This window comes from Theropithecus gelada, chromosome 16 (genome assembly GCF_003255815.1).
Source record: "Theropithecus gelada isolate Dixy chromosome 16, Tgel_1.0, whole genome shotgun sequence".
NCBI classification, from domain to species: Eukaryota; Metazoa; Chordata; class Mammalia; order Primates; family Cercopithecidae; genus Theropithecus; species Theropithecus gelada.
The window spans coordinates 55,039,184-55,052,105 of NC_037684.1; the positions used below are offsets into that span (position 1 = coordinate 55,039,184).

Below are 12,922 nucleotides of genomic sequence, written 5' to 3' on the forward strand. Positions count from 1 at the left end.
GCCGGGAGCCGAGACCCATCGCGACCACCACCCGCCAGGCCAGGGTCCGCGGGGTCCGGGGTCTGCAGGATTGGGGTCTGCGGAACCAGGACCCGTGGGACAAAGGTCTGTGGGGCGCGGGTCCACGGGGTGGAATTCAGGGCGCCGGGTCTGCGGATGGCCAGGGGCGGGGTCCGCTCCGCGGGTACCGGGCGCTCACCCGGCTCCCCGCGCAGGGTGGGCAGGACCGAAGCTCGCCAGGAGGCTGCGCGGAGGGCGGGCGGGGACCCTCGGCTATCGCTCCCACCCCCGCGGGGCCGCCCCCGCGCCCGCCCTCCGCCGCCGCCCTCGCCCTGCGTCGCAGCCGGAAAGTTTGGACCGACCCCGATCCGGCAGCGCCGCGGAGACGAGCGGTCACCGGCGCCCGACCCGAGCGCGCCCGGAGGACGGCGGGGAGCCGAGCCGAACCCCCAGCAGCGCCGCGAGGTGAGCACCTGGGCCGCGGCCCCGAGGGGACGTTCGGGAGCCGAGCCAGTGGGGGCAGAGACTGCGGGGCTGGGGGGCGCGGGGAGGAGGGAGCCGGCCGGGCGGTCTCCGAGGCCTGGGCTGGTGCGGTCCTCGGTCCCGTCGGACACCCCCGTTCCCAACCCCGGCTCGGACACCACCCGGTCTCGCACCCTCGGGCAGGTCCAGGGGTCTCAGCCCCTCCCCCGTTCTCTGGTCCCAGGGGGCGCGGCTGGGGGCGGGGATGTCGCTGGCTGCCTGGCGCCCTGCGGCGGCCACACTCCCCGCTCTGGGCCCCGGGCCCGCCGCCCTGGGAGCGCACAAAGCGCCGCGGACGCGCCCCCGAGGCGCGGGGTCTCACCAGCTCTCGCTCCCCTCGGCGGGCTCCTGCCCCCAGGACTGCCCGGTGGCACCGACGCGGCCCGGGATGGGGTGAGGGGTGTCTGCGCCCCACCTGGCCGCTCCTCTGCCGCGGCCCACACTGGCGACTTTGACCCCAGCAAGCGGGTCACTGCCCTGCCCGGCTCCGGCCTCTGCGGCGCCCCCGCCACCGGCCCGACTCGGCCACCGGGCTTGTGCTCCGACTCCGAACCGACCGACCCAGCCCTCTCGGCGCCCGCATCCTCCAAGGACCGGCCAGGGCTGCTTTCTGCCCTTGCTATTGGGCGCATGAGGGTTGGGGGGTCGGGGCGCACCCAGGCCGGCACCCAGGCCTGCCCCGCCCCCACGGGGTGAGGGCTCAGGGCTTTGTCAACAGCCTGTGGCCCCTGATCCCGCCCTGGTGCCCTGACCTTCCGCTGCCTTCTCTGGTTTCACAAAAACATCCCGGCTCCGATGCCGGAGCTCCTCAAAGCGTCTGAGAGGCCCCTTGCGGACGCCCTGGGAGCCCCGCTGCCTTCCTGAACCAGTGGCCGCTGCACCCATCCTGGGGGCCCAGCTCCAGGTCTGCGAGTCCCTCAGCCACCCCCAGTGGGAATTGGTGGAGCCTGAGGGAGCCATGAGCACACAAGAGTCACGTGTTCTGCCAGGGCGGACATGGGACAGGACAGGGGGTGCCAGCCCTGCAAAGGGGCCGGGGCAGTGGAGCTCAGGTGGCCCCAAGGCCTGGTGGTGGCTGGTGTGGCCCCGCAGGCGGCTGTGGGAGGGAGGAAGGGGGTGGTGTGCGGTGGAGGGGCTAGGAAAGGCGGGCAGGGCACCTCGGGAGACCCCTCATTGGGCACCTCGGGAACCCCCCCCGCATGGGGCCCCTCGGGCCCCCCCCCCCCTGGGCCCCCCCCCCCCCCCCCCCCCCCGCCCCCCCCCCCCGCATTGGACACCTCGGGAACCCCTCCCCTAATTCTTAGCTGACTCCAAGGCCTGAGAAGGAGCTTGGTCACCTGGACTGTGAAGGCCGAGGGTGGGGTCTCTGGTGGGTGGCCCCACCTACCAGCAGCGTCGCCAGCAGGGTAATAAGGGGCACTGCGGCCATGGGGAGCCCCGGGTGGCACCTCCACAGCTGGGAGTTTCTGTCCACTTCTTCAGTCAACAGATATTGATCCCGGGCTGACGGGGGCCCGGGGTTGTCAGTGTCTCCTGTCAGGGGAGAGGGCTGGGTGAGATCATCAGAGGAGCCTCCCTTCTTCCCTTCAGGCTGGTGTCACCTTCAGTGACGGGGCAGGGTCCCTATTTGGGAAGTTAAATCACCATCCCCCTCCCAGGACCACAGCGGTCTCAGCCCTGCTCTCCAGGCCAGGCTGTCTCCTGGGTGCTCAGCTAGAAATTGGCCCATCCCCCCGGCTCCACCCACCCCTGCTGGGATGAGGGGCTGGAGTCTCCCTACCCACATGGGACCCACCGCCCGCAGGGAACGGAGGACCCCCACACTTCTACACCTCCTGCCTCACTATCAGAGACCCAGTGGAGAATTGCCCCCCACCCCACCTCTTGTATTCAGAAACCCTGACCCCTAGGGATCCAGGACTAGGGGTGCCCTGATGGGGAGCCCACCTGTGGCCTGTGGATGCTGAGCTGTCGGGGGAATCCTCCAGGATCCCCAGCCCCACTTTCCCGACCTTCTGTTGAGGTTGGGGGGGACACAAAGAGCCCCACTCCCTCTTCCTCCCCACTCCTGGGCCCTGACTGCTTCAAAGAAAGGCCTGGGGGACTGGGCAGCCCGCCCCTCCCTCAGCTCACTGGGGTCTCCAGACTGCATGCACGGCTGGAAGGTGGAGCCCCGGCACTCAAGGACCTTGTGTGTGGAGGCGCCATCTCCTCTCGCACTGGCTTGGGGGTGCTCCCAGTGGCTCTGGGGTCAACATGGCAGTCATTGAATGGCTCCTGTTTCTCTGGCAGAGTTGGGGCAGAGCCAGGCTTGGCCACGCTGGGCTCTAAGGGGCTGTCATTTTGCCCAGGGAGCTCCTGGCTGGGCTGTCCTCTCCCCAGGGTGAGCACGCATGCCCCTAACCCCCACTGCAGGGCCCCCAGGCAGGGAACAGCTTATCAGCCAGTGTCCTTCCTCCTTGGCCCCTGCCTGCATCTCCACCATCCGCCCTGCTCCAGCTGCCGTTTGTCTTTCTCCCTGTCCCCTGCCCAGAGCCCCAGGCCTCCCCTGCACCCCTGAGCCTGCCCACCTAGCAGTGCCCCTCCTCCAGGGCCCCTCCTCCAGGGCCCCTCGGGGTTGGGGGTGCACACAGCAGGGAGAGGCGGCTCCTGCTGCTCCTCACCCAGCCCAGCTCAGTGGCCAGAGCCGCCCAGGGCAGTGGCAGCAGATGGGGCTGTTTGATCAGAATCAGGAAAAATAAGGCCCCTTGGGTGACCCCAGAGCTGGGGACGCCAAAACTGCTCCTCCTCCCCCACCCGCCTGCTGCTTTCTCCACCAGGGAGAGCCCCCTCCCTACTCCGTGGGTCCTTCGCCCCAGTGCTAAGCCTGCATGGCTGCTCACCTGGCTCAGGGACTGGGGATCAGCGATGCACGGGTCCTGCCTCCCATCGGCCCCTACCTGAGCCCAGGGTCCAAGGGCTGCGGTTGGGAGCCCCTTAGCAGGCTGCGACGCAGGTGCCTGTCCCTATCATTCAGCTGTCACCCTGTTCGGTGCATCTCAGGCCCTGTTAGCAGGAGGAGCCCCAGGTGGTGCTGGCCCCACGCAGGCTCACCCAGCAGCTGCCTGGAGGAGGCTAAAATCCAGGCTGTCCCATGGCAGCCAGCTGTCCAGCCCTGCCCGGAAATCCTCCGCTCCAGCGGCAGCCTTCGCCCCTCTCCCCGGCTTCTTCCTGGCACTGCCTTCCAGCTGGCCGGCCCTCCATCTGCCCAGCCCTCCATCCACACCTCTTATTCCGTTTGAGGGTGCCCCAAAGAAGAGCTCATCGCAGCCTGGGGGCTCACAGCCAGCCACTCGCGGGCCCCGGGACTTGCACACAGGCCCCATGGGAAGACCCTCCCTGCTTCTCCCACAGAATTCAGTTGGTGCAGAAACTAGGCTCTGCAGCAATGAAAGGCCGATTTGTGGAGCTGTTCCCGCCCCGAACTCCCAGCTCAGATGCTGGCTCTGGCCTGGGACCAGGTGCTGTGACTCCCACAGCCCTGGCAGACACCACAGGGGCTGTCCTCCCCACCCTGTGCCCCCACTCTAGGCCAGCTCCTCCTCCGAGCCGGCGCTGGCAGTGCTAATCTCAAAGGAATGTGCAGCCAGCCTGTAGTGTCCCATGGGACCCAGGAAACCCAACCGAGCCTTGCATGGCACCCATGGGGCACCTAGGCACCACAGTGCTGGGCAGGGGCATGCATGTGACACAGATCCCCGAGTGTGGGTCCCACACACTTGGCCTGGCACAGCTGCAAGCCAGCCCAGCCACTTTGCTCACCGTGGCACTGGGGCCAAGTGATGGAAGGTCTGGGCACCGCCACCCTCAGGCTCGGCACGTTGGCTCAGGTCAGCCTGGCAAGCCAACTTTCCCAGGGTCTAAGAATAGGTGAGGAGGATGGTGAGGACCGGAACCGACGGGGGGCTGTCAACTGAGGGAGGAGGTCAGCATCTGGGGAGGCTGGTCCCCTGCCAAGAGCATTGGGTCACCCGGCAGGAGGGTGGCTGCCAACAGCACTGAGACAAGGGGCTCTGGGACCCTCAGAGCTGCCAGCCAGCCAGCGCTGGGTGGCAGGAAAGCCAGCTCCACTTCCTACTGGCAAGGAGTGACTCCTGCTGGGGTCTCCTCCCTCCCATCTCCCTCTTTTTTTTTTTTTTTTTTTTTGAGACTGAGTCTCTCACTCTGTCTGTCAGTCTGGAGTGCAGTGGCTCCGTCTTGGCTCATTACAAGCTCTGCCTCCCGGGTTCACGCCATTCTCCTGCCTCAGACTCCCAAGTAACTGGGACTACAGGCGCCCACTACCATGCCCGGCTAATTTTTTTATTTTTAGTAGAGACATGGTTTCAACTATTTTAGCCAGGATGGTCTCGATCTCCTGACCTTGTGATCTGCCTGCCTTGACCTCCCAAAGTTCTGGGATTACAGGCGTGAGCCACCATGCCCAGCCCCCAGCTCCCTCTTTATCCGTAGGACTCTGAGGCTGAGAGGGGCCGCTTAAGGGGAGGGCCACCCCACTGGCCAGGGCTCCCCAGGCTCTGCTGCTCTGCCACTCAGCTGCCCTCGGAGGAGCGCGCACACCCACCAGGACTGCATTGCCCCAGCCGTGCAGCCCCTGCCAGATGTGGGAGGCAGCTAGCTGCCCAGAGGCATGCCCCCCTGTCAGCCACGTCGACCCCTGCTACTGTTGCTGCTGCTGCTGGCCTGCCAGGTGAGGACTCACAGCACCCTCAGCACCCAGGGGCCCTCCTGAGGACTGCACACTGATGGTTCTCTGCCTGCCTGCCTGCCTGGCTGTCCGTCTGCCTGCCTGTCCATCTGTCTGTCTGCCTATCTGTCTGTCTGCCTGCCTGTCTGCCTGCCTGCCTATCTGTCCGTCTGTCTGCCTGTCTGTCTGCCTATCTGTCCGTCTGTCTGCCTGTCTGTCTGCCTATCTGTCTGTCTTTCTGCCTGTCTGCCTGTCTGCCTATTTGTCTGTCTGTCTGCCTGTCTGCCTATTTCTCTGCCTATCTGTCTGCCTGTCTGTCTGCCTGCCTGTCTGCCTGCCTATCTGTCTGTCTGTCTGCCTATCTGTCCATCTGTCTGCCTGTCTGTCTGCCTATCTGTCTTTCTGCCTGTCTGCCTGTCTGCCTATTTGTCTGTCTGCCTGTCTGCCTATTTCTCTGCCTGTCTGTCTGCCTGCCTGTCTGCCTGCCTGTCTGTCTGTCTGTCCATCTGCCTGTCTGCCTATCTGTCTGTCCATCTGCCTGCCTGTCTGTATGGTTGCTTGTGCATGTGTCCCCCAGCCACAGGCCCCCTCCGCTCAGGTGATGGACTTCCTGTTTGAGAAGTGGAAGCTCTACGGTGACCAGTGTCACCACAACCTGAGCCTGCTGCCCCCTCCCACGGGTGAGCCCCCACCCAGAGCCTTTCAGCCTGTGCCTGGCCTCAGCATTTCCTGAGCTCTTCATGGGAAGGTTCCTGGGTGCTTATGCAGCCCTTGAGGACCCCGCCAAGGGGCCCTGTCACTCCTCAGGCCCCACCACCATGGGCAGGTGACGTAACCAGGTAGCTGAGCCACAGAGCTGGGGACTTGCCTAAGGCTGCAGAGCCAGGAAATAACAGAACAGTGGAATTGCTTCATGCCCCCAGGCCCAGACGCGTAATACCGCCTATAGCCCCATGGAGTTTTCAGTGGGCAGACAGTGCCAGGGCGTGGGAGGTGGGACCCAGAGGGTCAGCAGAGGACACAGGCCTGGGAGGGCTTGGGTGGAGAGTGCATATCATGGCCTGGACACTTGGGGTGCAGGGCGAGGCTAGGGCTGGAGGACTTACCTGGGAGGCAGTGCCACGGTTCAGACGAGGGAGGCAGCCTCCACTGGGCAGAGGGGAGCGGGTGTGGCAGCCACAGGTTTGGCAGTGCACCTGGGATGGATGAAAATGGCATTGGGGTTCAGCCCCCAGAGAGGGAGGTACTGTGAGAAAGTCACGGAGAATGGGGGACCCCAGTGTGGGTTTGGGGGACATCTGAGATGGGGGTTCTCCGAGGGAAGGTGTCCTGCAGAGCTGGAACTCAGGGATGGGCTGGGAGTGCTAGGGGAGGCTGGCCCAGGGGAGATGGATGGTCAGGTGAGGAAGGTGGAGGTCAGATTGGGGAGGTGGAGGTCAGGTGGGGGAGGAAGCAGCCCAGGTCATGTCCTGGGGGAGGTGACAGCTGAGCTCAGGCCTCCAGAGAGAGGGAAGAGGCCTGCTGAGGGAGCCCCTTCTCCCACCCTGCCCTGCAGAGCTGGTCTGTAACAGAACCTTCGACAAGTATTCCTGCTGGCCAGACACCCCCGCCAATACCACGGCCAACATCTCCTGCCCCTGGTACCTGCCTTGGCACCACAAAGGTACCCATAGAGGGAAGGAACAGTGGGAGGGGCGGGCCCAGGGGTGGCGCTGACCCCAGCCTCCCCCAACACCCGCAGTGCAACACCGCTTCGTGTTCAAGAGATGCGGGCCCGATGGTCAGTGGGTGCGCGGACCCCGGGGGCAGCCTTGGCGTGACGCCTCTCAGTGCCAGATGGACGGCGAGGAGCTTGAGGTCCAGGTCAGCCGGCGGCAGGCGGGCGCGGTGGGGCTGGATGGGAATGGGCACGGGGGTCCCTGCCCGGCCCTCACAGGCCACTGTAACTCGCAGAAGGAGGTGGCTAAGATGTACAGCAGCTTCCAGGTGATGTACACGGTGGGCTACAGCCTGTCCCTGGGGGCCCTGCTCCTCGCCTTGGCCATCCTGGGGGGCATCAGGTAGGATCCCGCCAGTGCCCGGGGCGGCCGCAGAGGGCAGGGAGGAGGGCGGTCGCTGACTGGCTGTCCCCACAGCAAGCTGCACTGCACCCGCAACGCCATCCATGCGAACCTGTTTGTGTCCTTTGTGCTGAAGGCCAGCTCTGTGCTGGTCATCGATGGGCTGCTCAGGACCCGCTACAGCCAGAAGATTGGCGACGACCTCAGTGTCAGCATCTGGCTCAGTGATGGAGTGAGCCCCCGTAGGCGGCCCCACACAGGCGGGTGGGCGGGCAGCCAGGCAGGTGGCCACGTGGCCATGCTCACACTGCACCTGTGCCAGGCGGTGGCCGGCTGCCGTGTGGCCGCGGTGTTCATGCAATATGGCGTCGTGGCCAACTACTGCTGGCTGCTGGTGGAGGGCCTGTACCTGCACAACCTGCTGGGCCTGGCCACCCTCCCTGAGAGGAGCTTCTTCAGCCTCTACCTGGGCATCGGCTGGGGTGAGTGGGCCGGCACGGGAAGGGGTCGGGGCAGGCTAGCCAAGCCTTGAGACCACAGCTGCTGCCCCCCACAGGTGCCCCCATGCTGTTCATCATCCCCTGGGTGGTGGTCAGGTGTCTGTTCGAGAACATCCAGTGAGTATGAGCGGCCGGACGGCCCGGGAAAGGGGCCGGGGGGCTGGGGTGTGGAGCTCTGGCCCGAGGCAGGGAGGGGCCAGGGATGAGCCTGGTGCCTGGGGAGAGTGGTCATTCGTTAACTTCTCCCTTCGTTTCCTGAGGCCTGAATTAGATACTGGCAAGATCGGGACGGGGGTGCTGAGGGCTGAGGGGCTGGGGGCTGTGCCCCAGTTTGTGAGTGGCCCGGCCTCGCAGGTGCTGGACCAGCAATAACAACATGGACTTCTGGTGGATCCTGCGGTTCCCCGTCTTCCTGGCCATCCTGGTGAGGAAATGAAGAGCAAGGACCGCATGCCAGGGCCCTCCTCCCTTGGCGTCCTGAGGCTGCCCCAGGAGACAGCAGCATCCTGCCTGGGAGGGCCAGGAGGGAGCCGGCACCCAGACAGGACACCAGGACACTGGCCAGCACCCTAGGCACTGAGCCAGGCTGCTCCTCCCTGGCTGGGTGCCCACCAGCCCCAGGGCTCTGTGGCTCAGGGCCTATCTGGCTGCCAGACCCACCTGCAGGAGGGTCGGGTGGGGCCTTCCAAGGGCACAGAGCTGTCTCCTGGGGCTCGGGGTGCCCCTGACTCATGCCCTTCTCACATAGATCAACTTCTTCATCTTCATCCGCATTGTTCACCTGCTCGTGGCCAAGCTGCGGGCGCGGCAGATGCACCACACAGACTACAAGTTCCGGTGGGTGCCACGGCGGGCCGGCGCCTCGGGATCTGGAGACCCTCAGGGCCAGAGGGCAGCTGGGTGGGGGGACTCCAAGCTCCACGTGGATGGTGCGGGCCGAGGGCGAGGGTGGTGGGTGACTCAGGCTCTGCCTCTGCAGGCTGGCCAAGTCCACACTGACCCTCATCCCCCTGCTGGGTGTCCACGAAGTGGTCTTCGCCTTCGTGACGGACGAGCACGCCCAGGGCACCCTGCGCTTCGCCAAGCTCTTCTTCGACCTCTTCCTCAGCTCCTTCCAGGTGCCTGCCCGCCCGCGGCTCCCCCCCCCCCGGGGCACAGCATGCCACCCCTGACCACCGTCTCTCTCCAGGGCCTGCTGGTGGCTGTCCTCTACTGCTTCCTCAACAAGGAGGTAGGTGGCAGTGGGGGCGTCTGAGACCATCAGCCCTGGCCGTCAGGGGCAGGGGCAGAGAGTGGCACAGGGATGCCAGCCCCACCTCTGCCCAGGGGTTGGAACACATGTGGCCCAAGCCTTTCCCTCCACATGCTCTTACTGGGTGCAGTTGCCGTGGCGCTGGCTGTCAGGCCCCCAAGACAGGTTGGCCTCAGCCCCATCGCTAGGGTGTCCACAGCGGGGGTCCCCAGGTGTCTGCAGACTGTGCTTTCCGTGGCGATGCTGGGTGGCATAGCTGTGCCCAGCAGGGAGCTTGTGTCGCTCTGCACCCCTCAGAGTGGAGACTGGGCATCTCCGACGGGGCCCACAGCAGGTCCCGGTGGGGCGGAGAGGACAGGCAGACCCCAGGACTGGCCTGCCCCACCCCCCGCCCCAGGTGCAGTCAGAACTTCGGCGGCATTGGCACCGCTGGCGCCTGGGCAAAGTGCTGCAGGAGGAGCGGGGCACCAGCAACCACAAGGCCCCATCTGCGCCTGGCCAAGGCCTTCCTGGCAAGAAGCTGCAGTCTGGGAGGGGTGGTGGCAGCCAGGACTCATCTGCGGAGATCCCCTTGGCTGGTGGCCTCCCTAGGTTGGCTGAGAGCCCCTTCTCAACCCTGCTGGAACCCCAGCTAGGGCTGGACTCAGGCACCTAGAGGGCATCGCTGGACAACCCAGAACCAGACGCCCAGCTGAGGCTGGGGGCAGGGGAGCCAAAAGCAGCCTCCGCCTATCCCCTACCCCCAGTGTGGCAGTCCGAGAGATGGGGCCTCCTCTCCCTGCACCTGCCCTGTCCCTGGTGCAGGGGCGAGCTGAGGAGTCCAGGGCAGAGGTAGGGGCTGTGCGGTGAACTGCTCACCAGTGTCCCCATGTATGTTGGCACGTGCTACATGCGTGGAGATGTCCTCCAACAATAAAGAGCTCAAGTGGTCACCGCGCATGTCCTGGAAAGCAGGGCTGGAAATGCCGGGCCGAAGCAGTGGGGATGGAACAGCAGTGGGTGGTCAGCGCCAGTGCGGGTCGTTGAAAGACCCCTGCTGTCCCAGTTCACAGAGAGTTGGCACTGGAACCCCAGAGGATCCCGAAGGCAGCCAGCCTGTGCCCATCTGAGCAGGCCCTGGCCACCTTCCCATCCTGGTTCTGGCGGGCATCTCCCTGGACGCTTTGGCCATCAGAGGGTCACCATTCACCAGCAGAAATGTGAGGGGCACAGTGGCTAAGGGAGCATGAGGCATCACAGTCCCCAACCCACCCCATCAGCACTGGATTCACCCAGAGGGTGTCTCCTCCCTGGAGGCCGTGAGGACACTGGTACCTGGCTCACCAGCCCGCCCTTCCTCTGAGCCTCCTGGCCTCCGCTTCATCTCAGCTCCAGCCCCCTCGGGCAATTTGCAGGCCACGTAGCAGACTGAAGCAGGAAGAAATGGGCCTGAACATTGCCACGGGTCCAGGTGACAAAGCAGTGCAAGTTGCCCAAACTCTGCACAGGACCCACGGCGTGCCACACAGAGAGGTCCAGCCTACACCAGTCCTCCTGCCACTGCATGGTGGGTGGGTGCCCTGCTTGCCAGCCAGGGAGCACCAGGAAAGAGCTGCCTCCTGCATGTTGGACACAGGAGGTGCTTGAGGGTGGGGTCTCCCATTGTCTGGGGCACACCCTGAATCTAAGGGCCCAGGGACCACACAGCAGGGGTGGAGACAAGTGCAGGGTAGAAGCCCATGAGGGGCCTGTGGTCAGTCCTCCGGGTGGTCCCTACGGTAGGTGCTGTGAGACCTGCTGAGGTGTGTGCTTGGGCTGGGGAAGGAGCCAGCCAGGTGCCCCTGCTCTGAGGAGCTGCTGGGAGGTGCCGCTGGACCCTAGGGGAAGGGGTGCTCACAGGCCCCGCCTGGGCCACGTGGGCTGGAGCTGCTCAGGCAGAGCCGGACTAATTGGGGCAAATGAGGGGACAGGAGGCCTCTGAGGAAAGGTAAATAGAATTACTCACCCACCAGGCACTGGGGCCCTCCTTGGGGGGCCCTCACCCTGCCACTCACCACAGGGCCTGTGGACAGCAGGGAGGGAAGCCAGCTAATTAGGCAAGGCTGGACCCTTCTGGGGCCCTGGGGTTGCTGTGATTGGGGCTGCAAGGCCAGGAGACGGTCCCCTGAGCTGCACCTGCTGGAGGCATGTGGTCTCAGACCTTAAAACTTCAGGCCAGCTCTACACCCTCTGGCCTCAGGTCCTGGCTCTCCTCTGAGCCCTGAATGCCCAGGTGCCTGTGTGGGCACAAGGCTGCTCCAAGTCAGCACAAGGGAGGTGGACATTCTCCTTCACGCCAGCTGAGCTCAGGGCTGGTGACTGCCCTAGGGAAATGCCCCTCACCTGGGGCCTCCTGACAGCCCTCCCCATTCCCGAGTCCCTCTGCCCTTGTCCTCTTTCACCCCTGCCCCGCCCTCATCCCTAAGGGAACTGGAGCGGCTGGTGGAGTTGGGCGGAGTTGGGGACTTGCAGGGGGTGGACTCACCCAGGCAATAAACACTGGCCCTAACCAGGCAGCCCTGCAGGCAGGTAGGTGGAGGGACTGTTTTTTTCTTTTTTGGAGATGGAGTCTCACTCTGTTGCCCAGGCTGGAGTGCAGTGGCATGATCTTGGCTCACTGCACACTCCACCTCCTAGGTTCAAGCGATTCTCTGCCTCAGCCTCCCGAGTAGCTGGGATTATAGGCGCCTGCCACCATGCCCGGCTAATTTTTGTACTTTTAGTAGAGATGGGGTTTCACCATGTTGGCCAGGCCGGTCTTGAACTCCTGGCCTCAAGTGATCTGCCCACCTTGGCCTCCCAAAGTGCTGGGATTACAGGCATGAGCCACCACACCCAGCCGGGACCCATTTTTTTTTTTTTTTTTGAGACGGAGTCTCGCTCTGCCGCCCAGGCTGGAGTGCAGTGGCCGGATCTCAGCTCACTGCAAGCTCTGCCTCCTGGGTTTACGCCATTCTCCTGCCTCAGCCTCCCGAGTAGCTGGGACTACAGGCACCCGCCACCTCGCCCGGCTAGTTTTTTGTATTTTTAGTAGAGACGGGGTTTCACCGTGTTAGCCAGGATGGTCACAATCTCCTGACCTACGGAAACACCCCGTCTCGGCCTCCCAAAGTGCTGGGATTACAGGCTTGAGCCACCGTGCCCGGCCTGGGACCCATTTTTTTAAGTCAGTCCACACAGCATCTCCTTCCAACTTGGGCCCTTTGACCCTTCCCCATCTCTGCCTCCCCTCCCACCTCTACCTCCTGTGCCTCAGCCCCTTCTCCCACAGGAATGTATGGGTGTTGCTAGCAGGGTGTGTGTGTGTGTGTGAGCATGCTGCATGGGAAAGGCTGTGTGAATGTGGAGGAAGGGAAATACACACCTGTGTGTGCACGGTGGGGCAGGTATATGATGCCCGGCGTCCCAAAGGGGTATCTGCAAGAGTTATATGCTGTGTGTGCGTGGCTGGGAGGGCGATGACTTTGACCTCCTGGAATCTGGTGTATGTGGACACACAAATACTACTAAAATGAGAGTGGAGACCAGGAAAAAGGAAGACATGAACCACATCAAGGATCAAATCTAGGAGAGCCAGGGGTGTGTCACAGGAATAGGGGACCTTGAGCCAGGCAGAAGGCTCAGGAGAGAGACCCTCAAGGGGATGAAAGTGATTGAATGCACTAAGATTTAGAGGAGAGAGTTCAGGACTTAATTAGTGACTAGTACATAGAAAACTAAATACATGAGGCCAGGCACGGTGGCTCATGCCTGTAATCCCAGCACTTTGGGAGGCCAAGGCGGGCAGATCACCTGAGGTCAGGAGTTCAAGACCAGCCTGGCCAACATGGTGAAACCTCATCTC

The 12,922-nt window shown here is 64.1% G+C and overlaps 1 protein-coding gene across 2 annotated transcripts; it reads left to right on the forward strand.

The window, feature by feature from the left end:
* The first annotated feature begins 347 nt into the window (after window positions 1-347).
* Window positions 348-9,995, forward strand: GCGR (glucagon receptor). 2 transcript variants are annotated; one of them, XM_025362826.1, is made up of 14 exons: window positions 348-465; window positions 5,014-5,251; window positions 5,826-5,928; window positions 6,804-6,911; window positions 6,990-7,111; window positions 7,202-7,308; window positions 7,384-7,540; window positions 7,631-7,790; window positions 7,865-7,925; window positions 8,163-8,232; window positions 8,557-8,645; window positions 8,788-8,926; window positions 8,998-9,039; window positions 9,458-9,995. In XM_025362826.1, the coding sequence occupies exons 2-14, from the start codon at window positions 5,192-5,194 to the stop codon at window positions 9,713-9,715; spliced, it is 1,476 nt and encodes a 491-aa protein (XP_025218611.1). In that variant the 5' UTR covers window positions 348-465; window positions 5,014-5,191; the 3' UTR covers window positions 9,716-9,995. The 2 variants fall into 2 exon arrangements, with proteins under 2 accessions (XP_025218611.1, XP_025218612.1); XM_025362827.1 differs by lacking the exon at window positions 348-465 and adding an exon at window positions 1,281-1,426 and having other exon boundaries at window positions 9,458-9,986.
* The last annotated feature ends 2,927 nt before the right edge of the window (window positions 9,996-12,922 follow it).